Source organism: Phascolarctos cinereus, unplaced genomic scaffold (assembly GCF_003287225.1).
Source record: "Phascolarctos cinereus isolate Bilbo 61053 unplaced genomic scaffold, phaCin_HiC Scaffold_5;HRSCAF=322, whole genome shotgun sequence".
NCBI classification, from domain to species: Eukaryota; Metazoa; Chordata; class Mammalia; order Diprotodontia; family Phascolarctidae; genus Phascolarctos; species Phascolarctos cinereus.
This window is the reverse complement of record NW_027555958.1, coordinates 443383893-443410793: the sequence shown is the minus strand read 5'-3', so window position 1 is coordinate 443410793 and position 26901 is coordinate 443383893. Positions and strand designations below refer to the sequence as shown.

The window sequence follows — 26901 nt, the reverse complement described above, 5'->3', positions numbered from 1 at the left end:
GTTGGAGACCAGAGTGAGGTCAAAGAAAGTTTAAACCCCTTAAGGGTTTTCTGGGGCTAGTAGACAAATGGGACCCAAATTCTTTTTGGGGCAAGGGGCAAAGGTCTTGGCTTGGGCCCATACCCTATCAACTCCACTGGCCTAATGTATTAGAGAAATCTCTCAGCTTTGTGTGATTGAAATCTTTTATAAGCAGGAATCCTCTTAATTCTAGTGCCCTCCCTCTTTTAATCATTTCTTGTTTATCCTGTTTGTATATATTTATTTGCTTGTTGTCTCCACCATCAAATTATGAGCTCCTTGAGGTCAGGGACTGTCCTTTGCTTCTTTTCGTATTCCCAGCACTTAGCACAGTGCCCGGCACATAGTAGGTACTTGATATTTATTGATTGGCTGACATACAATCTGTATCTTCATGGAAGACATTAATGACAGTGTTGAAGAGGACAGAACCAAGTATGGAGCTCTATCTTGGGTTCTTTTAGTACCTAAGACATAGTTCATCCTTATCCACTGACTCAAGCTCATCGAGGGCAAGGCATTGTGCTCGACTATGGAGATTCAAAGACAAAACATGACTATTTAGTCACTGTGCTCAAGGAGCTCCCATTTCAATGTGGGAAATCGTACACATGGATTAGATGCCAAATACATTTTTTGGACCGAACCTGTGGTCCCAGTGAGGAAACTTCCTCTGTCAGTGCACCTTGTCTAAACTTGAAATTGAACAATGAAATTTAACGTTTGAAATTTCCTCAACGATGAGAATCTGAATGATGGGCCTGAGGTCATGTGATCAGTCAGGGTCAGAAGAGAGACTTGGACCAATGTTTTCCTGTGACCAGAGGCCAGCTCAGTTCTCTGCCCACTAGGCTGTACTGCCCTCTCAGCATAGGGATAAGATGTATGCAAAGTAAATGCAAGATAATTTGGGGAAGAAGGCGCTAGCTGTTGGGAGGTTGGGATCAGGAAAGGAGGCTAGGAATTCTTGCTGGCAAAGATGAGAAAGTAAAGTGTATGAAAAAGACATGTAGCCCAAGTATACTCTGTTAATCCTTATCCCAACTCCCATTCTCACAGATTATGGGAGACCCCGGTGCTTGGCTACATCTCCCCTTTAGGGTTGTAAGCACGCCCCTGAGGAGGCAGGGGTGATTCTCTAATGCCGTCAGCTTGAGTTGTGTGCTTATGCCCAATATTATCAGTTGAGACATTTGTCAGCCAGCTTTAATTAGCTTTTGGGAAGGTGGTTTCTAAGGGGGTACACTGTTCTTACAGCTGGTACCACCCTTGAAGTCTGCGGTCCATTCTCCCGCAGTTGCTGGGCTTAGGTTAGAGAACACGTGAGGCAGAGGAATTACTCGGAGCTCCAGGTTGCTGGGAACCCCTTCCTCCCATTCATGGGGTACTCAGAGTTCTCCTTGCTGGTGGTGAATCTGCATCCATTTGTCCTTGCTGTCCACGTGGACACTGCCATCAGCTGTTGCTGGCCCAGGGGGATGGTGCTAGGATAAGTTCATAGGGTTGAGTTGAGTAAATTGGTCACTTCTCTCTTGCACGTGGATGTGGGAGATGGAATGTCATATGTGAGATAGAGCAGGTAGGCCAGTTGGTCTGAAAAGTGGAAGGCGTGAAGAGGTTTAATATGGAATAAGTCTGGAAAAGTAGGCTGGAGCCGGATTGTGAAGGACTTTAAATGGCTAAGAGAGAAGTTTGTATTTGATCCTGAAGGCACCTGGGAGCACAAGTATGACATATCCAGGCATGCACCTTGGCAGGTATTAGAGTCCAGATCGGAAAGGGAGGAGGCTAAGGATTGGCCATTTAGGATGCTATTGTAGTAGTCCATTTGAGATGTGATAGGGACTCGATCTAGGATCGTGGTTATGTGAGTGGAGAAAGGATGCCATATGTATGGGAGGTGATGTGGAAGTAGAAAGGAGGAGAATTAGCAGCTGTTTGGATATGGGGCCTGAGGGAGGTTGAAGAGCTGAAGATGACCCCTGAAGAGGAACCTAGGTGACTGGAAGGATGATGGTGCTGAAATAAGGCACGTGTGTGTGTGTGTGTGTGTGTGTGTGTGTATTAGAAGTTAGGCTTCCACAACAGAACAAGGGAATCCTGAGAAGGACTTCCAGATCTTGGGGATAGTCCCTCAACCGATCAGAAAGTGCCCCAAACATTCTGCAAACAACTAGTTCCTTAAGAAAGAGCCCTGGAGGCTGAACCCGTTGCAACCCATCGGGTCCAGGATGGGGCCAAGGCTTCTCTCCACTATGCTGCTTGCTAAGCTTATTGGATGTTAACTGGCACACCCCGAAGATGGAGATAGCCACCGTTCTTGAACATGAGATGTGTTATCTGGGTGGAGCTGACATGAGAAGGAGGAACATGGAGGAACATGGGATGGGTGGTTCAGGAAGAGTGTAACTCAAATGAGCCGGTCCAATCCCAGGCTAAGATGGGAGGAGGATGGATTTTACTAACCATTTAAAAGTTGATTTTACTGCTGTACCAGTGCGCACCTGCCACTAGTGTGCGGTGTGCCTGCTTCTCCCAAGAAGTGTAATAAAGGCTTTCCTTCATACACGCCTGCAGTAAATTTTTGTTTCAGATTTTTCTAACAGTGTGTGCTCGAGTACATACACACGTGCATACATATATACACACATATAGAGATTACATTATATTACAATACTGCTGTGTGATTAATTATCAGATGCAGCAGCGATAAATTTAGAGGAAGGAAAGATCAGTGTAAAGAAAAAAGTTTATTTCATAATGTTATTCTGATAGATAATAACTATTGACATTTAGTAAATATTACTTCTGGTTATATACTTTGTGAAATTATTATAATACTACTATATGTTTTTATTATTATAGCAATTATGACAAGTGTTATGTTTTATTTTGAATTATTTCTAGGTATGCTGATGATAAAATGTCATCTTGTTGGTTTCTCCCACCTGCTCCCTTGATTTCTGAAATTCCAGATACTCAAGTGTTACAAGAAGAATTAGAAACATTTAAAACATTAGGTAAGATTTTATGTATTTCTTTAAAGAGAAAGAAACTTATTTTAATAAACCTATAAAGCTTCTGCCTATCCAAAGAAAAAACTATCATGTTTCAAAAAAAGAATTTTATTAAGATAGCCAGTGTTTTGCATTAAAACCAAAGCTCTCTATTATGCAAAGATTTCATAAAAAATTGTTTTACGTAAAGCAAGAAGTAAAAAATTATGTTTAATGTAATATCAAAATTATATTAATGTATTTATATAGGCTATACATATCTACGTAAATATAATATTTGGCATATGTTCTTTTAATGTTTTTCTTAATATTGATTCTTTTTTCTTCTTTAATATTGATTCTTGAAAGACTGCTTCGCACTAGGTTTTTAAGCCATTTAAGCCTCTGCCACAGCAAAACAATTCTTTAGACACTGTGTCACAGAAAGGAAACCTTTATTCTTCCATTAGCCATTAGTATGATTTCATTTAGCCCTAAGGGCAAGTATGTACACAAAGAGGTTGCAAAGAGTGCTCAATTTTCACCACAATGTGGTCCTGGAAATTGCATTATAAAGTGGATTGCTATAATGTGAGTTAAATTTTCCCTTAGGATAAGTGTTAAAATTGGTGGATATATTCTTGACTGAGGGTTAAGATTAAGCATCAGATAAATCATTAATGAAACCAACAGTCTCATAAAAAAAATACAAAAATTCTGTAACTCTGTAATCATTTAAAGAGTAAAATTATGCTTCAAGGTATAGAATCATAGACTATTAAAGCTGAAAGGAACCTTGAGTTAGAATTCACCCAGTCCAACTTCCTGTTAACCATTAATAATTGCCTTGAAGCAAGCAGAGCTATTTGAAATCAGATTGTTGTTCTTCCTACTGTGTTAGAGGTTAGTACTGATTTCCTTAAAATTGGCTAGTTGTATTTTGTTCATGTGTATGCCACCTGCTCTAAGTACAAAAAAAGTAATATTAAGGATCTAACTGGAAGAAGGTTCTAAGTGAAGATCACTGTCTGATAACTATAAGTTGTCTCTTCTATAACATGAGGTTCAGATATATGTAATCAGTAAGTCAGTAGGCATTTATTAAGCACTTACTATATGCCAGACGTTGTATTAAGCGCTGGGGATACAAAGAAAGGCAAAAGATGGTCGAGTTCATACACACACACGTACGTACGAGATTACATTATATTACAGTACTGGTATGTGATTAATTATCAAGATGCAGCAAGCTCTCAAGCTGCTCACAGTCTAAAGGGGGAAACAACATGCAGATAATTATGTGCAAACAAACTATATCCAGGATAAATTGGAAATAGTTAGAGGAAAAGTACTAGAATTAAGGGAGATTGAGGAAGGCTTCCTTTAGAAGGTGAGATTTTACCTGGGATTGAAGGAAGCCAGGAAAACCAGGAGGTAGAGATGAGAAGGGAGAACATTGCAGGCCTAGGGGACAGCCAGTGAGAATGTCTGGAGCTGGAGGCATTTAATTTCTATAGACTAAATCCTACTTTTCCATTTCATATTAATTAGAAGTATGCTCTTTGGGAAAAACAAATTATCTCCAAACTATATAAAATTATAGCAGATTTTTCAAAATCACTAAAAGAAAACTTCCAGAACATTAGGCGGACCCCCAGTGTTCTCTTTATGGTAAAATACATCTGCCTAGAAGGGGCTGCTATTTCCATTGTTGGCAGGACACGTCCATTGATGACATTGTAAATTCATTGATATATCTACAAAGAATGGTATTATCTGTGAAGGGGCAGTGTAATGGAGAGCTCACTGACCAGGCCCACCCCAAGGCTGACTTGCCCCTTGGTTGATGCTGTGTAGGGTTTTGGACAAATTGCTCAGCCTCTCTGTGTCTCACTTGCCTTATTTGTAAAAGGAAGAGATTGGACTAAAGTCCTTGCCATCTCTAAAATTTTATGATTTTGTGAAACACTGAAGTTATATTTTCACAACTATATGTTATTTCCATTGATGCTTTTAGGGTCTCCCAAAGTGAAGGACATTTTAAGGATAAGACAATGCATAAGAATCTGGCTTACTTTGTGCCAAGGCTTTATGGCTCTCCATTACAAAGTTATATGATTAACATGATTAGCATCAGCAAACATTATCCCAAGTAAAGAAACTGCATAAAAACTTTTTTGTTAACCAGAATGCAGGAAATTGGGACCCTGAATTGAGTGTGTTTGGGTTTTTCTGCCTTCAATTTTAAGGAGAAATAAATGACAAATAAATAAAAACCGTATCTGGGATTTATTTGAAAAGGCAAGTTTCCAGAACATGCCAGTGTAGAGTCAGTCCAATTTCCTGTGCCTTTTACTTTTATATCTGCAATACTGTACAGTGAGAATGCATGTCTCTGCAAGAGCCTCTGTGAGCAAAAAAAGATTCAATTTATGTTTAGTCTGATGGATTTACTACAGCAGAAAAGGGACCGATTACATTATAGTTTCAGCCAAAGAGCCTATTGTCAGTGGCTTTCTTTTCTGTGGAGTTACTGCTGATCATCTTTCTTAGTAATCCTTAGTTAAGGAAAGAGTTCAAGTCAGATGAAATTTTACTCTATCATGAGTGTCTGAGGTTTATGGGTTTAGCTTCTGAGTAATTTTTAAGTACATAATAGCATAAAAATTGTATAATTGTAAAGACATTTCAGTTATTAAACTTTTGTGTTGTTTATGCACACACACTAACCAGTCAGCTCAAACTGTGTCAGGGAAGTGAAATAGACTAATTAACATTGTTAATCATGTGGAGCCAAGTCATTTTTCTTAACAAGTAATATTCTGATAATCTGTAACTTCCTTCAAGGTAGGGAGGTGCCTCACTCCTGTATTGTTATCTCTCTCAGTACTTGACAGAGCTTTGAGTCCATAGCGAACACTTAATAACTATTTGTTGAATTGAAGTGATTGAACTCTTTTCCTAAAGATTGTTTTGCTCTCACATCCTCATTTGGATTAAGTATAGACAAATGCGATGTCTTAGTAGAGAGGATGCTGGACTCAGAGCTAACCAACCTGGGTTCAGATCCTGCCTCTCTCACCTATGACCTGCAAGACCAAGGCCAAGTCATTTCCCTTCTCTTGACCTGAGGGTCCTCCCTGTAAATGATGGAGTTGACCATGATGGCCCTCAGTGTCCCTTCCAGTTCTAAGTCTCTGATCCTGTCCTGAAGGGAGTTAGCTGATGCTTACTAACCTTGGCTTTATAGAGAGTCCTTCCACCCTACCTCTAAAATGGAAAAATTATTATAAGATTAAATCACTGGTCTTTGGCTTGAGTTATCCAGGTAATAGCTTCTGTTCAAATATGTTCCTGGTGTGACACACAGTTAAATCTCCTGTCTGCTGTTGACTCCATCCAGGTTAGACTTCGGGTTTGTGGTGCAGGAAACATCTGTGCAGAATAGGTGATATTTTCGAGATAAAGGAGCAGATTTTACTGTCCCAGATTTCCTAATTGATTAATGAAAACTTAAACTTTTCCATGACTTTTTGCAAAATCATTTTGACAGGAAATTAAATGGGCAGAATTGTGTTTCACTAAAGGTCCCCTGCAGAGAAAGATATGAAACATCTCATCAGTGGCTATATTTCTTAGGACACCAGAACTACAAAATCAAATGACTGAGTTTCTTAAAGATTACATCTTTTATAAACAGTATTTCTATGTTATTACAGTATGCTTAACTTTCAAAAGTAACTGTCTATTTTATCTTAGTATTCATCTTAAATTCAGTGCTACAGCTTTCAGAACAGCCTGAAATTCCTGCATTGATGGACCGAAAGGCAGATTATGGACCTTAAACAATATTTAATCTACTCCATTGTACCTTTTGCTTATTTTATTGTTCCCCTTTTTACGTGGACATTTTCATGAATGAATCTTTAGTATATTTAATGTAGGTGAATATGTATGATTTCTTAATGTATGGCTCAGTACCCCAGATTCCAGGCTTACACAGACCAGATTCAATCTTGGGGGTGGTCCTCAAATATCACTCCAGTTTTTGCCTTGTTTTTGCCCTCCCCCTTCCCTCTGGGAAATCTCAGAATATATAGCTTGTAGGTAAAAGGATCCTTAGCTCCTCTGTAGTACTCAAGGTAATAATACACATATCAGGTATAGGGTGACCCTTATTTCACCCCACAGAAAATGTGAGTCCATTAATACCCCCCTTTCCTGCTAGTCTTTCTTCCTTCAAGTCCTTATATATAGTCCCTAGACTTATGTTACAATCTTATCATTTGGACTCCTTTTGGAAGGGAAACACAGTTGTGGATGCCAGATAGGCACCTTCCAACCTCTTGGTGAGGCCCATTTTCTCTGGAGTTCCCCATACTGACGTCCAGTCTCATTGTATTACTCTGAGGGCTTGGAGTCTTATGTCAGGAAAATGTACACAAGGCTGTTAGACACTCAGCCACTGGTGTTTGGTCATCCCAGGTACATGGTCATCCATCCTACTTCCTTGGAGGCTTGCATTCCCCTGGATGGAATATAAAATTGGGGTTGCTTAAGAGGCAGCCCCCTTCCATCATTAGTATGCTGGATGGAGAGCTCTGTGGTAACTTCAGAGGACAAAGTCCAGGTCTTTTGCTCCCTTCTGTTATGACTTACTCTTTTGCTGTATTTTCAGCTCCACAGTGACTAGATGTGTCCTCTTCTCTCCAGGAGGCTAGCCCTGCCCAGGAATTACCTCAGTGCTACAGCTTTCAGAACAGCCTGAAATTCCTGCATTTATGGACCGAAAGGCAGATTATGGACCTTAAACAATATTTAATCTACTCCATTGTACCTTTTACTTATTTTGTTGTTCCCCTTTTTACTTGGACATTTTCATGAATGAATCAATCCTTCCTCTCTAAGAGGCTGCAGCTGTCTAGGAAATCACCTTTCCCTATCTGTATGGCCAAGTGGATAGAGAACAGAGCTTGCAGTCAGGAAGAGCCAAGTTCAAATGTTGCCTTAGCCACTTACTAGTATGTAACCCTGGGCAGATCATTTATCCTTTCTCTCTATCTCAGTTTTCTCATCTGTAAAATGGGGATCATAATGGCACCTGTCTTACGAGGATGTCGTGAGGATCAGATGAGATAGCAAATGTAAAGAACCTTGCAAACCTTGAAGTGCTGCGTCGATGCTAGCAGCCTGCGGATTCTCCAGCTTGAGGTTGCTAGAGAGGTGACCCTAAGGCTGACACTGCCGACGCCTCACTCTTCTTTCTCTTGTTGTTTGTTGTCGTTCAGTCATTTCACTGGTATCTGACTTTCTTGACTGCATTTGGGGTTTTCTTGGCAGAGAAACAGGAGTGGTTTGCCATTTCCTTCCCAGTTCATTTTACAGATGAAGAAACTGAAGCAAACAGGATTAAGTGACTTGCTCAGGGTCACACAGCTTCCCCTAAAAATTTTTTTATATATTAGCATAATGGGGGTGGTTCTTAACTCATAGCAATTTGAGCTAATTAATTTATACAACCAGACTTTTGTGGCTTGTGCCCCCATCCATCAGGAAATGTCCCCTTTCTCTTTCCTGCTGAGTTTCAGTGCAGTATAATCACATAAGCATGTCTTAACAGTAGAATTGTTTGTTTGTAACTCTAGAAGCAAAAGGAATAAAAACCAAATACATTAAAACAGTTGCTGCCTGAGTGAAATATTCATTGCTTCCCTTGTACCTAGGAAGCTCGCATCCTTTTTGGTCTGCAGGCAAGCCAATTAAGGACTTTCCAGACTCTTTTTAATTTCTTTTCCATCTTACTGCTGTATTTTGAATTATTATCTTTGTTGTTGTTCACTCATATCTGACTATCTATGACCCAGTGGACCATACTGCATGGAGTTTTCTTTTCTTTTTTTTGGTGAGGCAGTTGGAGTTAAGTGACTTGCCCAGGGTCACACAGCTAGTACGTGTCAAGTGTTTGGTCTGAGGCCAGATTTGAACTCACGTCCTCTTGACTTAAGGGCTAGTGCTGTATCCACTGTGCCACCTAGCTGGCCCTGCATGGGGTTTTCTTGACAAAGATACTGGAGTGGTTTGCTATTCCTTCTCCAGTGTATTAAAGCAAAGAGAGGTTAAGTGACTTGTCCAGGGTCACACAGCTAACAACTGTCCGAGGCTGGATTTGAACTCAGGTCTTCCTGATTCCAGTCCTGATACTCTATCCACTGAACCATCTAGTGGCCTCCATTATCTTTGGCATTCAGGAGGACGGGCCTCTCTGATGTTAGGTCTTGCCAAGCCCTTTTTAGTGCTGCTTACCCACCTGCGGTATCCACCTGATTCTCCCAACTCTCACCTGTAGCTCCAAGAAGCTGTAGTATGCACAGTCACCACATCCTGCTAACTGTCTCAGCGGATGGGCTAACGTAGGCTGAGGGCGACTGAAAGGCCTCAAACTGTGGGTGAGTTAGGTGGGTGTCTGCCTAGAGCATGTGAAGACTTTCCCTGGCAGAATGGCAGATGAGAACAGTTTGTTCCAACAGTAATGAAGGCACCTGCAGCGCGTAGGGCTGGGTCAGTCACTGACGATGTCAAGGCCATCCTGTGCCAGTCATCCTGACTTGTCTTGCCCCTGGACTTTGACAGCTCTGGAGGAGAGACTCGGTGCAGCTCCACCTCACTTACCTCCAATTCCGAAACATCACCCCGTGATGTCGTTGGTCTTGGAAAACAAAGGACAAACAACAACTTCTTAAGAAATATCTTTTCTTTACCCCAGCTTAGATTAACTTTTGAGAGCTTATAGCTTCCACAGAGAATTAGGAACCTGGGTCTGAAGAATCCTCTGTCCCTGAAGCAGCTCGTGCTGACTTTTCCCAGAATCCCCATTTAAGAGGGTGCCCAGGTCAGCCATGTTTCCTTCTTCTTCAGGTTGCACTTGGGACTTTCTCCACCCTGACCAGGTACCTTCTTCTCCTCTTTTCTGCTTCCTTTCATGCTTTGTCTTCTCCCATTAGCATGTAAGCTCCTTCAGGGAAGGAACTGTTTCTTTCTGCTTTTATTTGAATTCCCAGAGTTTAGCAATAGGGAGGGGCTACTTTATAAATGCTGGCTGACTAGACACTGCCATAACCCCTTCAATAGACTAGTAGGAAATAGGCCAAGATAAGCTAAATGAATTTCATTCTAGCATATCCTATTCAAGTATCTTCTGGTTACTTTTACACTTTTTGTTGCAATTTGGGACTATAGTGGTAAACCCTAGTTTGCATTCGTATTTTTAAATTGTTTTGAGTACTACTGCAGCCTTTTTTTGAAATTTATGCCTTCAATGTGCTTTTGAAAGTTTTGTTACATTCTTATGTGTGATTTTTCATTGCGTTGGAGACAGTTTTTTTAAAGTGAAGCAAATCTTTAATTTGTTGATGAAATTCAGTGAAAAATGAAGCTTAATTTGGTGAAATTTGTTTTAATGCAGCTTATTTTTAGGAACACAACTGTTCCGTACATGTCTCTCAAATGTTACAGAGCAGACAATCTTCAATTTACAGTTATCAGATAGAATGATTTTCACTTATAACCCTCTGCAGTTAGATCTTTTTATTATTTGCACTTATAGCAGGCAGCCTACACATGAACATACTATACCTAGAGTTTTGAGGAGATTGGTTCTGGCCTCAAACCCTCAAATCCTATACTTGGTGCACGGAAATTTACAGTGATTTTTAGTATCATAAAACATAATTGTTAGATGTACTTAGAAATCAGCTTAGTCCAACCCTTCTTCATCTTACAGGTGAGGAAACAGTCCCAAGAACCACAGTAGAGCAGCGGGCTTGATCAGTGCTAGGGAAACCCAAGCGCTCTAGACTGAAATGAGAAAGGGGCACACACCCCGTGGTAGATGAGGGGGGTTTTCTTTCTTGTTTTCCCCCATCGTTTATTCAAATATTCCTTTCAAAATCACCATGAAGAATTCTGTGGCTGAGGAGGTTGTCCCTTTGCTCTCTGATTCATTATAGCAAAAGTCCATAACACAGGACAAAATGAATTTTAAAAATGAACAAAACAAGCTTTTGTGTATGTCCCTTTCCAGTTCACTATGTTCAGTTACTGTAGCTTTGTTACATAAATATATATGTGTGTATACACATTCACATGTATATGTTATTCATATGTTTTATAATCACTATGTGTACGATTCTGATTCTGTTGATCTTTGGATTATTTCATGTAGATATTTCTATATTTTAAGATAAAAACTTTGACATTAAATTTTAAATAAGGCATTATGTGATACCATATTGCCCTTTTTGATTCATAGATACATTTTGGAGAACTTTGTACTAATTGTATAGGTATGTAATATATCATTGACTGGTTAATTATAGATGATGTTTGTGTTCATTCTTTTAAATCCTGGGCATCAGGTACCTGATCTCCATCAGGTACATAACCTCCTATTAAAACATTGAATGTGATTTTCCTATAGAAATAATTTATGTTATTTAGATTTTTAGTGACTTTCAAGGAGCCTAACCTGTCATAGGTAGAAGGATAATATCTATATTAAAAACTGTTTGGTGAAAGTAAGCATCCTGATCCTACTAGGAAAGCTTCTAGCTTATCCCTATTACAAGTAATGCTTGCTAATGGTTTAAGGCAAATACTTATGAATTTAAGGAAAAATCCATTTATGCCAATACTTTCAAGTGTTTTTAGTAGAAATGAGTATTGTACTTTATCAAAGCCTGTTCTGCATCTATTGATATAATCATATGATTTTTTAAAACATTGTTATTGATATAATCAGTTATGTTAATTGTTTTCTTTTTGTTAAACCATCCATTCATTCCAGGCATAAATCCTGCTAGGTCATACATAATGTGTAATTTTTGTAATACATTGCTGTAATCTTTTAGCTATTTTATTTAGGATTTTTCATATAAAAGTTATCTTTATACTATGTTCTAGTCTATTAAGTATACGGTAGTATTATTTTTAAAAATGTACATATGTTAATTAAAAACATTTCATTGCTTAAAAAAATGTTAGCTATCACCTGAGCCTTCATTAAGTAATCTTTTTGGGTGGAGGGTCTTGCCTTGATGTTGATGGCTGCTGATTGATCAGGTAGCGGTTGCTGAAGGTTTGAGTGACTGTGGCAATTTCTTAAGATAAGACAACAGTGAAGTTTGCCACATCGATTGACTGTTCCTTTAACTTGAACACTTAGAGGCCATTGTAGGGTTACTAATTGCCCTAATTTCCATATTGTTGCTGTCTCAGGGAATAAGGAGGCCCCAGGAGAGGAGAGAGACTGGAAAGGTCGGTTGATGAAGCAGTCAGAACACATACATTTATCAATTAAGTTTGCCATCTTATATAGATGTGGCTCGTGGTACCCCAAAATAATTATAATAATAATAATATCAAAGATCACCTATAACAGAATAATAATAGTGAAAAGCGAAATAGTGAAAAAATTTGAAATATCGTGAGAATTACCAAAATGTGACACAGAGACATGATGTGAGCACATGCTGTTAGAAACATGGCACTGATAGACTTCCCTGACACAGGGTTGCCACAGACCTTCAGTTTGTAAAAAATGCAGTATCTGTGAAGCACAGTGAAATGAAGTGCAGTAACACAAGGCTGCCTGCATTTATATGTAGATACACATACCTCTTATACACATACACACATGTATACGTACACATTTATAAATATATTCACACATATAAATTGATGGATGAGTTCTATAGGTTCTTCATCCATTTACGGATTTAAGCCCGGAGAGTAGATATGCATCCGCTTGGTTTTTCCTGAGTAGGTAGTGAAGCCAAACTTTTGGGTGATTACGGGTCTAGTTTAGGAGACTCTACAGTATGACGGAGCTTGATGCAGTCAGCAAAATGCCATCCACAAACAGGCACTTCTGGAGGCCCTCCCCGTCTTTAGAGAATCTTTCTTCCACTGGACTTTGTCCTGGTGGTTCTCTGCCATGAAACTGGCAAACACTTCAGCATACATCTCCATTTTTTATGTCCTGATTGATAATAATGATCACTGAACAAGCTTATTGCTATTTTATCTCTCAGAGAATTTTGTTTCATTTTGACATACGAATAGTGTTTTGCCCTATCGAGAAAAATTATTTTTATAGTCAACAGAGAGTAAGCACTGGACATTCTTCTTTGTTGTTGTCGAGTCCCTTTTTAGTCACATCTGACTCTTTGTGACCCCTTTGAAGATTTTCTTGGCAAAGGTATTGGAGTGATTTGCCATTTCCTTCTCCAGCTCATTTTACAGAGGAGGCAAACTGAGGCAAGCAGGATTAAGTGACCTGCCCAGGATCACACAGCTAGTAAGTATCCAAGGCTGAATTTGAACTCACGTGTTCTTGACTCCAGAACCAGTGCTTTATTCACTGGGCTGCTTTGCTGCCCTAGACATTCCTTACACATTTCATTAAATCATGTGATTGTAAAGATGTGGCGTATTATATAGTCTAGCTTGAAAAGCCTATATGGGGGGGGGAAGTGGTACAGTGGACTGAACACCCACCCTGGAGTCAGCAGGACCTGAGTTCAAATCCTGATTCAGACACTGACTAGCAGTGTGACCCTGGGCAAGTCACTTAACCCCCCAATTGCCTCTAAAATAAAAAGAAGAAAAAAAAAATCCTATGTTTGGTTATAATACCTTCCTCAGGAACTCTCTCAATCCATGTGTATATTATTTTCATAAAAAATTTATATAAATTGGAAAGTAAGCATTTGGGTTAATTGTTATTGTTTCTCAGTTATCTTTTGAGGATCAGGGGTAATAATGAGGGCTAAGATTTTTCCCACTCCTTTGTTATCTTCCCTTCCTTTTTATACCTTGAAATTTGATTCCCCCCGGGTAGATCCTTCAGATTTAGTTGCCTCTAGCACAAACTTTGTTTGTACTTGTTCTCGTGCAGTTGATTTTCCCATTTTTGTTCATTTCTATACTGTTTTCACTTCCTCAAGAGGCACATCTAGGCCTGACTTTAATGCCCAGTATAGTGGCTATTGTGCTCTAATTTGTAGTGATTGCTGTTGTTCATCATTGCTGTCGTTGTCTCATTCTTCTCACGTGTTTTGATGGAGTTTAGGTGGACATGGGCCTGGGACAAGCAGCTATTCTGTTATTATTCTTTTATATTTAATATTTTGTGGACAGTTTCTCAGATGGATAAAAATACCTTCTTTCTGTAATTGAATAAAGGTATTGGGATGTAAGTTCCTCTTCTATAGGCTCACTGAAAGTTGGGACAACTGTAGTAGCTGAAAGGATGACAGAGGTAGCATTATTATTATTAATGTCATTCTTATTAAAATATGATAATGACAATAATAAGTACCATAAACGTGGACCCCTTCTTGTTTTCTTCCTCTTGTATTTAACTATTTAAGAATTTTTCTCATTAAAGTTTCCTGTAATTAATTTTTTTTTAAAGTTGGTTTTCTGGAGAAAATATGGTAAAATTAGTAATAACATGTCTTTTTTGTAGAACAAACAAAGAATAAGGAAATGTTTACCTCACATTTGAAGATACCTAATGAAGCTACAAACTGTATATCACCAACACATGAATTCCAGTTTGATTTTTACTCCAACAAAAGCAGAGAAACGAAGCTAAACTTAGGAATGACAGATAAGGACTATTTGCCAGCTGGTCCTTCCAAGCTGAGTTACGGTTCTGTACATCAGTACCAAAATCACATTGGGCCTGTAGAGCCAACTGAAAGTATTGTTTCAGGTGACAGAATATTCCTTGACTCCTCAGAAGAGGATAAAAGTGAGACTATTCCTTCAACATTCCGAAAAAGGTGCGTGTTACTTTAGTCAAGTATAAAGTTTAATACTATTAGAATCATGGTGTGTTTTTTTTACATGCTTTTCCAACACGGTGGTGGTATAGTATAATCTGGTCAAGAATCACTATGGACACTGTTCATTTGAAGGTCAAATTATGACCTGGGTAGTAGAGTAATTTATTGTTTCTTTTCCTCACTATAGCTAAAAAGTACCAAAATCATTAACTAAAACAATCAAAATAATTTTTAATGTTTACCTGTCAATAAAAATGTCTTCAGTGGTAAATGAAAATCATTGTGAGTATATACATGCTGAGCTTATTAGACTTAGTACTTGCACTTTCTAGGATTGTGATTGGATGAAGAAATCTAAGATCATCAACCTAGTGATGCATAAAACTCTTGAGAATGGAATCCCTTTCATTTTTCAGATGACACCTCTAAGGCCCAGAGAGGCAAGGTGATGTCTACTAGTTAATATAGAAAGTTAGTGGTAAGTCGGTACCCAAAATGAGGTCTCCTAAACTCTCATTCGTTGTTCTTCCCACCATATTATTTTTGCTGAAGAAAAATGGTGTGTCTATGTAGTTATCAATTTCCCTTTCAAAAGGGCTTCCCTAGTAGGGCTTATAGTTGCGCTGCCACAGTGTCAATGCATTTTAACCACCTCTTTCAGGTAATACCTAATGACTTGTGGCTCCAGAAATAGGAAGGTCAGTCTTGTTTAACTGTTTAATTTTGGTAGATCCATAATTTCATTGGCACGATAGACTTTCTACCACTAGTTTAAAGCTAGAAGGAATAACTGGTAGAAGGGGCCTTTGAGATCATCATCACCTTATTTTAAAAAAATTGTTTTAAAATTCTGAACTCCATTTACACAGCAGAACACACATAGGATTGTACATGGAACTGTAAATCTCATTTCATACTACTTGCTTAAAAATATATATATATGAACATTTTACACATTACTTTCAAGCCTGTGCTGCTCATTCTGAATTTCATTCTTTTCCCTTAAAAAGGTTTCAGTGGCTCTCTCTCCCTTTTGGCATCACTATTGCTAACGCTGCTTCTGCTCCTACCCCCAATTAAAAAGAAAAATAAGAAAGAAAGAACCAGCCTTTGTGACAAATAAACATCGTCAAGCAAAGTGAACCTAGATAACGGTCATCTCCAGAGAGTGTTTCTCTCTGCCCCTCGGGTCTGCCACCTGAATCGGCGGACAGGAGGCGCTTAGCGGCCTTCATCACAGGGCCTCGGGAGACGCGGCCTGTCGTCGCATTTATCAGAGTTCTTCAGTCTTTTAAAGTTGTTTTTCTTTACGGCGTTGTTGTGGATAAATTGTAATCCTGGCGTTTCTAACTCCACTCTGCAGCAGTTCCTGCTACTAACAACTCTCTGAAATCGTCTCTTTCTTCTTTCTTACTTGACAATAACGTTCCATTACGTCACATATCACAATTTGTTCAGCCAGTCCCTAACTGACAAATACCTCCTTTAAATCATAGTTCTTTGCTTTTATTTATTTTTTCTTTTTAATTTCCCCCTCAGAATTGGAAACTTTGTTTTCCTTTCAGCTATTCCTTCTCAGTTATTATCCTGCCTCTTAACCAGGCTACCTTTTGTTAGTTTTTCCATTGGTTTTAATGTATTTCTATACCAAACTGTGTGTTCAACTCTCCTTAGTTTCAGAAAAGAGTGAGGTTCATCTGATCCAACCACCATTTAGTCCATATTTGTATACACTTCGTATATTCCAATTATGAGAAATAAATTCCAGTCCCTTTTCCTCCTACCCACTCAAGTATATTCTTTTTACTCTCACTTTTCCCCCCTTTTAAAACCTTCAGATTAGAACCAGTCTATCCCCAGGACCTATAATTTTCTTAATTTCATTGATATCTTTTGAAGACATTCAAGTTTTGAATATGGAACATATGTCTCCTTTCCCCCATTAAAATGCAAATATTGCATCACCATACAATCCTTTTCAATTTTTTTTAGCTAGCATTTATGTAGTGTTTTAAGATTTGCAAAGCTTTTTACATATCCATTTTATTTTATCCTCTAAACAACACTGTGAAGCAGATGCTGTTAATATCTACATTTTACAGAGGAAGAAACTGAGGCAGAAGTTTAATGATTTGCCAAGGCTCCCATAGCTAGTGAATGCCAAAGGCAGTATTTGAACTCAGGTCTTCCTGAGTATTTTCTCTCTAAGCTGCTTATTAACTCCTTCCAGTTCTTTCCTCAGCAGCTTTTATTTCATTTTTTAATATCTTGCTTCATTTCTGCTAGGGCAGGGGTGGAGAACCTGCAGCCTAGAGGCCACATATGGCCATTGAGGTTCTCAAGTGTTGCCCTTGACTGAATCCAAACTGCACAGAGCAAATTTGTTCCAGCCCTGTGCTAGGGACTCGTGTAGTTCTTGGGGGAAAACCCTTTTTTTTTTTTCTCTGAGTCTATGCTTGCAGTTGTTATGGAGTCACTTACCTCTTCTTTGGAAAGCTCTCTAGGTCTACAATAATTTTTGATACTGGTCATATTTTCTTTGATTTACTCCTCTCTCTGGCTTCAGTTCCTGAAGCCCCAGGAACTGGGAACTTTGGGACTTTGTTCCAGGGCCAAGGTCTGCTTCTTGCCATACTTCTTAGTGGGATGGTTGACCTTCATTGATCTCCCTCCCCACCCTGAGTTCTCTGCTTTCTACCTCTTCGAGTTAGAATCCCTTGGATCTTTGAGACAGAGAGTGCTGGATCTTTAGGGCCCTCTGTCGCATATCTGTACATTAGGGACCTCAGAACCATTGGACCTGAGCTGTCCACATGCTTTACAGATATTTCATTTTAACCTCACATCAACCCTGGGAGATAATTGCAGTTATTATCCCCATTTTACAGATGAGGAAACTGAGGCAGACCAAGGTTTAAGTGACTTGCCCTGGGTCACTCAAACAGGACCTGTTTGAGATCAGATTTGAAGCCAGGCCTAGCACTCTATCCATTGCACCACCTGTCTCCATGTTCATTATACATTGTACACATCTATTATTATTATTACTATTATCATCCTTATTATTATTGTCTTTGAAACATTCTTAGTTTATTTTGTTTCCCATTTTCTAAGTGTGTAATCCCAATTTGCTGGGCTAAGGAATGTTGCGTTAATTATGAGATGGCTGCAGAGTAGGTAGGAAGTAGTTGTTAACATAAACATTTTTCATTCAGTGACAAGAATGGTAACTTCATCTACTGATCATCCTTGTAACTTACCTGAATTTTTTCAACTAAGTAAAATTACTTAGCTAAAAAAATCTATATTATGAATGTTTCTAATGATTTCTGTCCTGTCATTTGCAGATAACTTTAGTGAATTGAAGTGGGTCCAAATCAGTATTCGTGAAGGCAAGGGACATGATACACATTGTAGACATTCCCAGTTATATTTGGAGAAAGATTAACTTACTTGGTTGAATAACTTTCGATTTATGTAGTCTCTAATGGCAAATTATATATGGATACATGTACATGAAAACATCTTTTGTTTTTCTTTAGATTATTTAAAACATCTAACTGTTCATATAGAAATGCAGGTTGCAGTGGTGGTCCTGCTTTGGATTTTCGTATTGACCCAGTGGACAACCTTAAAACTAAGATGAACAAAGGGGAATTATGGAAGAATACTGTTAGTAAGCAGAAGCCACCATATTTAGATGTTAACCTCTTTACTACAAAAGATGCACTCTTTGCTTCAGATGTTGAAGAATCCATTTTCAGAGCACAAAATTTAACAAATGCTTCAGAGTCTTTTGGTATCCAAGGTAATTTTAAGTGATTTGGTAACTGTTTTGAGAAAGTTAAGTTTAATAGTATAGAGAACTACAGGTAAATTTAGTAGTTTTAGTAGGTTGCCACCATAGTGGCACATTTTTCTATATTTTCCTGTTTCCTGTTAGCTTGGTTGTATAATTAAAATAATCATTTGAAAGAATTTATATGATCTATTAATCTACTATGTGGAAAAATTCACTTCTGCATATATAAATCTGTGATTTTCTTCCATTTTAGGGACTGCAGAAAAAGATTTCTGTTCCTTGAAGTCTGTTACAGAAATCCGTATCCTTTTTGAGAGGAAAGTAACAATTAAAAAATTTATGAAATTATAATTTTTTAACATTTTATTTCATTTGTGTCTTGGGGTACCTATTTCTTTAAACTTTTAAATAACTGTGAAGTAGAAGTAGTAGGTCACAGACATATATTTCTGGTTATGTGGATGAGGGATGCATTTTTATCAGTATGCACGATTCTCTAGAATATAGTTTGCCTGATCAAAGAATTCAGTGCCAAGTGCTGCCCCGCCCCGCCATTAGTGGTGATCCTCTTTGCACTTAAGTACTGTACTAAGCTGGTCTTTAGAAAATAGACGTGGTCTGTTGCCAGGATCATACTACTGCCTTTCCGCAGGGCAGAACTTGCCAGCTGGTATTGCCTTCCTCTGCTGGTACTGCTTTCCAGGACCCAAGGCCACCTCCACCCAATTAGTAAATCAGCAAGCATTTATTAAGCACCTCCTGTGTACCAGGCGCTGTGCTAGGTGCTGGGGATATAAAGACAAGACAAAAAGCAGTTTCTGCCTTCAAGGCATAGTTGTTGTCATGAGCAACTTAATGGACATGTTCACCAATTAGTGCACTTGTGAAGAGCTTACGTATAGTTAAATATGAAATTCTAACAGGGGAGACAAAATGCACACCATATGTGGGGATGTACGTGCATGTTTATACAGAACGTAGAAGAGCAGATACTGGATAACCGTGGGAGGACAGATAATATAGCAGCTAAGGGACTAGAAAGGTCTCAAGTGGAAGGAGGTGTTTGAACTGAGTCTTGAAGGAAAACATGGATTCTAGCAGGCGTAGTTGAGCCAAGCATGGGAAGCAGCCAATGCAACGGCAGAGAGGCATGAAATGCGGTGTCTTGTGAGAGGAACAGTGAGTAGGTTGATATGAATGGACTGGAGAGTTCATGAAAGGAGTAATGATGAAGAGACTGGAAAGATGGGATGTGGCCAGGTTGTGAGCAGTGAGCTTTCAATGCCAAACAGGAGTTTGTATTCGATCCTAGAGATAAGAAGGGGAAGAGTGCATGACCCATGAGATAGGGTTGAAATAGAAATGGCAAAATCTGTCACTTGATTAGATATGTAGGATAAATGAGAGTGGGGAGTTGAGGATGACACCACAGTTCTGAATCTGGGCAACTGAAAGGCTAGTGGTATCCATGACAGAAATAGGGAAGCTCCAGAGAGGGGTAGATTTTGAGGGAAAGACTGTGAGTTTGAGATGTCTGCAGGAAATCCAGTTTTAAATGTCCAATATGCAGTTGGTGATTTGGGACCAGAGATTAGGAGAGTGGATGTGGAGATGTGGTAATCATCTGCAGAGTGATAATAATTGAACTCATGGGCACTAATGAGGCCAACAAATAAGAGTGGAGAGAGGAAGTAGAGCCAAGATGGCAGAGTAGTGAGTACAGTAAGCTGCCCTTCCCTTCCCTGCCCCTGCAGTTCTCCAGACAGATCTATAAAATGTGCCAGATTAAATCAAAAATTAAATTAAATCCAAGAAAAAATCATGAGTCATTTCCCCTGGCCAGATCAGCACAGGGAGACAAACTGGAAGGCCTCTAGACCCTGGGGGTGGATCTAGCAAGGAGCTTGCTTCGTAGTGCACTCCAGCCCAAGGTGAAGTTATGTACCAGGGCAAGAGGAGGTCCCAGATGTAGTCCACAGAGTGGACTAACCTTATGCATGGTGAAAGAACGAGGGGCATCCGTCAGTTCTGTCTCTCACTACCCAGTTACAGGGGACCTGCACCTGGGGGGTGGTCCAAGGTGAGGAGTGGTCATGGGCCTAGCCTTTGTACCAGAAGAGGAGCAAGTTCAGAAGCAAGCAGTAACTGTGTGGCTCCAACCCTAGAAGCAGAGTAGGGTTCCAGCCGCTAGCCCAGGCTGAAGCCTGAAGAATAATGGTAGCACAAATCCCAGACCAAAATGGAGCCTGCAGTTCAAGCTGTCCAGCTTGTCAAAATGGGTGAATCCAGCAGCAGTCCATTGAAATTTATGAATAAACAAGAGCAAAGTGAGGTATAAAATGGATAATTTCAATTTCATTAAATTAAAAAGGTTTTGTACAAATAAAACAAGTGTAGCCAAGATCAGAAGGAAAGCAGAAAATTGGAAAAAAAGAATTATAGACATTCTCAGATAAAGGGTCAAATCTACAAGAATAAGAGTCATTCACCAATTAAGAAATGGTAAAAGGATATGAACAAGCAGTTTTCTGATGAAGATATCAAAACAATTTATAGAAATAAGAAAAAATGCTCTAAATCATTATGGATTGGAGAAATGCAAATGAAAACAACCTTGAGATATCATTTTACACCTATCAGATTGGCTAAAATGATTGAAGGGGAAAGTGACAAATGTTGAAGGGGATGTGGAAGAATTGGGACACTAATTCACTCTTGGTGGAACTGTGAACTGATCCAGCCATTTTGGAGAGCAACTTGGAATTATGCCCAAAGAGTTATTAAACTGCCTATACTCTTTGACCCAGCAATATCGCTACTAGGTCTGTTTCTAAAATGATTAGGGAAAAAGGAAGAGAACCTATATGTTCTAAAATATTTATAGCAGCTCTCTTTGTGATGGCAAAGAACTGGAAATTGTGGGGAGGCCCATCGCTTGGGGAATGGCTGAACAAGTTGTAGTGTATGATTATAATGGAATACTGCTATACTATATGAAATGATGAGCGTGATGATCTTTGAAAAACATGGATAGACCTGCACAAAATAAAGAACAAAATGAACAGAACCAAGAGAATGTTGTATACAGTAATAGCAATATTGTTTTCAGAACATCTTTGAGTGACTAAGTTATTTTGACTATTATAAATATCCAAATTAACTGCAAAGGACATATGAAGGAAGATGCTATCTGCATCCAGAGAACGAATTGTTAAAAAGAAGTATGTATAGAATGTTTTTATATAGATATATACATACATATATATGATATACATATATATACATATTTGTGTCTAATGATAGCCATCTCTAGGGCAGGGGGATGGAGAAAGAAGAAGAAATAAAGTTACATGATAACTTTATTATATATTTAAAAGGAATAGTAAGTTGTACATAATAGATTTGCAGTTTCATGTACAATCATCTTTTTTTCTATTCTGTGTTATGGAAATGCTTGTTTTATTTCTTAAGTTCAGAATAAAATAAAATTTAAAAAAAAGAAATGACATATAGAAGAAAGAACTGGAAAGGGAATTAACAGCTCAGCACAAGAGGCACAGAACTTTGCCCAAGCAAACTCTCTAAAAATTAGAATGGACCAAATAGAAGTAATAATTCCATGGGACAAGAGGCAGCTAGGTGGTGCAGTGGATAGAGCACCAGTCTTGGAATCAGGAGGACCTGAATTAAAATCTGTCCTCAGACACTTACTAGCTGTGTGACTCTGAGCAAATCACTTAATCTGGATTGCCTCCCCATCAAAAAAAAAAAAAGAAAAAAGAAATATTAAAGCCAAAAGACTGAAAAAATAGGGAAAAAATGTGAAGTATCTCACCAAAAACAATTGACCTGGAAAACAGATTGTGAAGAGGTAATTTAAGAATCGTTAGACTACTTGAAAGCCATAACCCCCTAAAAAAGAGCCTAAATTTCATATTTCAAGAAAACTGCCATTATCTCTTAGAACCAGAGGGTTCTGAAACAACCTTTTGAAAGAAACCTTAAAATGAAGACTCCTGAGAACATGCTAGCCACTTCCCAGAGCTTCTAGGTTAAAGAAAAAGTATTGCAAGTAGCCAGAAAGGCAGAATTCAAGTATCAAGGAGCCACAGTCAGGATCGCCCACGATTTAGCAGCCAGCACTTTAAAGGAGAAGAGAGCTTGAAATAAAGTATTCCAGAAGGCAAAGAATGTAGGCTTACAAACAAAAAATAACTTACTCAGAAAAAAAAAAGAGTATAATCCTACAGGGGGGAAAATGGATCTTTAATGAGACAGAGGACTTCATTCATGATAAAAACGCCAGAGGTAAACATGAGCAAACAATAGTAAAGGCCTACAAGGATAAACTGGACATGGTCTAATCTAGGGAGAATCCTATCTTAATGAGGTATCATAGAGGAAGTCTCTTAGAAGGCCTGGAAACAGTTCTATTCTGTCTTGATGATCTTAAAAGAAGAATGGAAAGGGAGGGGAGGGGAAATACATTAGGAGGAAAAGGAGAAAGATTAGGGAAAATTATCTCATGTAATTGAGGTGGGCAAGTAGAAGTCTATGCAAAAAAGAGGAAGGGGTGGGAAGGTGACAGACATTTCAACTTCACTCTCATCTAAACTGTTCAAAGGAAGGAAAATATACATATTATATTTACAAATATATGTATACATATATATAGTTGGATACAGAAATACATTTCATCAGTAGGAAAATAGGAAAGAGAATGTAGTAAGGAGGGTTAGAGAAAGAATGGAATAAGGGAAGGATTAGTCCTAAGGATGTACAAAAATATCCATAGCTCTTTTTGCAGTGGCAACGAATTGGAAAATGAGGGGGTATCCGTCAATTGCGATTAAACAAGTTACAGTACAAATAGGATGGTATACTATTGTGCTGTAAGAAATGATGAAGGAGGGGCAGCTAGGTGGCGCAGTGGATAGAGCACTGGCCCTGGAGTCAGGAGGACCTGAGTTCAAATCCGGTCTTAGACACATAATACTTCCTAGCTGTGTGACTCTGGGCAAGTCACTTAACCCAATTGCCTCATTTAAAAAAAAAAAGAAAGAAATGATGAAGGAGATGGTTTCAGAGAAACCTAGGAAGACTTGTATGAACAGAGTAAAGTGAGTAAAATTTAAACGATTTGTAAAATGACAAAAATATTATAAAGGCAACTTTGACAAACTTCAGAACTTGGATTAGCATAATGACCAATCTTGATTCCAGAGGACTGAAGATGAAACATGCTGCCCGTTTCCTCATAGAGAAGCAAAATACTCAGAGTGAAGAACAGGACATATTTATTTTTCAACATGACCAGTGCAGCACTTTGTTTTGCTTGACTGTACCTGTATATAGCAGGGGGTTTGTTTTCTTACTTTTTCACTTGTGTAGTGGTAGAAATGGTGGATTTTTGCTGATTGAAAAAAAAAATAAGGAAAAGAATGTAGAGAAAAAAGAGAATAGTGTCAGGACTGAGCCCTGGAATACACCCATGGCCAAGGCGTATGATATACGTGTGTGTGTGTGTGTGTGTGTGTGTGTGTGTGTGTGTGTGTGTGTGTGTTCATACAACCAAGGTAGCATGCAAACCAAGAGCAATATCACAAAAATCCCCAAAGAAGAGAATATCTGAGAGGACAAGGTTGCTTTTCCTTCTCTGATTGGAGGGCGGAGCAAAGAACTCCTTCCATAGCCTCGCTTTATAGAGGGCTCAGAATTCCATCCATCTCTTCAGTGGCCAGCAGCTGCTCTGCTTGGTTTTGGCTTCCACTATCATCTATATTGTGCCCCCACAGAGTACTCTCTGGCACACTACCCTCATTTTCAGCTTCCTTTGGTGCACTGTCTTCCCCCGTTAGATTGTAAGCTCCTTGAGGACAGGGGCTGCCTTTTAAAAAATTGTATCTCCAGCATTTAGTATGGTGCCTGGTACATAGTAGAGACTTTATAAATGTTCATCTTATTGAAAAGACAGGAAAAGGTATAAAAGGGATAGTAATTAAATTTCTACTTGAGACTCTCAAAGATGATCAGTGAAGATAGTTTCTATTTGAATTGGGACTTTGCAGGAATCTGTTAATCTCCAGTCAAAGGCAGATGAACAGGCAAGCTTTATACCATAAGAAAAGGAACCCCAAGTGACTGAGCCCAGAGCAGTGAATAGGCTTATCAGAAAGGTCATTTGCAGGTGTAGTTAGTTACAAGAGTTACCAACAAGAATGTTGTGGTGGTTGTGGTTTGTCCTTTGTTCTCGAAGAAGACCAGGATATCAGGAAGATGATGACATAACTTGCAAATGAATTGATTTGAGGGAGGGAGGGCTGTGCAAAGTCACCAGGCCTCCCTCTCTCCTCTAGAGCCATCTGGGTCTAGTGGCCAGACATCAATCAGGATAACTGGAGATGGCCAAGTGTTAGGGTTAGAATCAGAGGGTTAAGGTTAGGATTAGAGTCAGCGTCAGAGGTATTTTAGGGTTGGAGTTGGATTTGTTCTGTAAAAGTTGGACTTGAGGATCTAAAGGGCTACATGTGGTCTCAAGATCACAGGTTCCCCACCTGATTATTCTGGAGTATTATATTAAGTTCTAGGTGCTACAGTTTAGGAAGGACTTTCCTCAAGTTTTAGTTGATCATAGTAGGATACAGGATGGTTGATGGTCTTGGTTTCTGGGCACGTTGAGTAGGAAAGGAGGCAGATAGTAATGATACCTGTCCAGCAGGGACAATATAGGGTGGCAATGCTTCTTCCCTTCTTATTGGCATCAGACCTTTCCTTTCACCTGGAAACCAAGTCACATGGGTATGAAAGAGAAAATAAACATATAACTTCAAGTAAATGTGTAACCACTTGATAGGGAACTTTTAGTGCCACAGGATGTATCTTTCTTCAAAATTGTATGTATCTTACTTAGTGCCCCCATAGAAGGAACTATGCTTATAGGATTCATTTGAGTAAATAATTTATTAAGTACTAGAAGCCATTACTTAGGACACACTTAGTACAATTCTAGTGGCAAGAAATTTCTCTTGGGAGTTTTTTTTGTTTTGTCATTTAATTTTTTTCCATTAACAGCTATCTTTAAAAATTGACCTGCCCTTTCCAGGACAACACCCCCCTGCCCCTCCCACAGCAAAAAAAAAAAAAAGGAAGGAGGGAAAGAAGGAAGAAAGAAAAAGAAACAAAAAATAAAGCTTTCAGTGCATGATCTGGCAAAACAAATCCTACATCAGCCATTTCTGAAATGTGACCCCATTCATTTTTTATTTGACTAATAAAATAAAACTTAACGTATAACTAATGCCTAAAATCTATCAAAAGATCTAGAAAAGGTGAAAAACCAAGTATTCAGTGGTACATCCCCCTTCTCACTAGCCATCTGAATTAGAATGGGACATTGGATTTAGATTAACAGCTAACTTCAATAGACTGTTTCATGACCTGTATGATAGTAAAGAAATTTTTTTTCTTCAGGTTTTTCATTAAAAAGACAGGTTGCAATTTGAAGAGAATGATCTTCAAGAAAATTTTTTGTGATATACTTCCTTGGTGAAACAAGTTTTCTTATTAAAATCCTGTTGTTATTTAAAACACAGTTACCCACACCTGTGTAGACTGATTTATTCCCTAAAAGAAAGTCCATTTGTTGTCAAAGCCACTGGACTTCTATACTTTATTACTTCCAAGTGTATATTTAAGTTGGAAAGATAGAAAGGGTTTTATATAATTTCAGATTTTGTAGAGTACTTGAGCCAGAAATCATCTTAAGAACCTTTTTGAATATTTTAATGTATCTGAATGCTCCCCACAATGCTAGGTTTTTCAGAGTGGCCCTGCCACAGTACTCTTGTCATTTTCAGTTCTGTGGAAGTTTCTTTTTCCCATGATATAACATATAATTGCAGTGACACCGCTGAGAGTTTGTTGAACCAAAGCAAAAATGTGGTGTCAAGTGATGATAGTGATAATAAATGATGTTAGCAGTCAAGTTCTCTGTTGAGCTGGGAAGACTGATTCTTCATCTAGTCTGAAGCAAACATTAGTTTTCCTGAATGTAAATTGATATGGAACTGCCTAACGAGAGAAAAACCAGCATGATGTCCACACTTGTGACCTTGTTACAAATAAATATTTCATATGAAAAGAGACATTTTGAGGGGAAAAAATTAGATTCTTTCAAAAGGTGCTGTATTGACAGACACAAAATTAAATTTCCACATTGGTACAAATACTCTGT

General features: G+C 38.6%; 1 protein-coding gene across 1 annotated transcript in view; it reads left to right on the top strand.

Annotated features, from left to right (window-relative positions):
• The window catches only part of HFM1 (helicase for meiosis 1), a 140519-nt gene that overhangs the window by 20881 nt on the left and 92737 nt on the right, over positions 1-26901 (top strand). Inside the window, exons 3-6 of the mRNA XM_078156573.1 lie at positions 2929-3041; positions 14545-14863; positions 18409-18674; positions 18922-18969. Of these exons, the coding sequence (XP_078012699.1) occupies positions 2929-3041; positions 14545-14863; positions 18409-18674; positions 18922-18969 (746 nt within the window). The remainder of the gene's footprint in view (positions 1-2928; positions 3042-14544; positions 14864-18408; positions 18675-18921; positions 18970-26901) is intronic.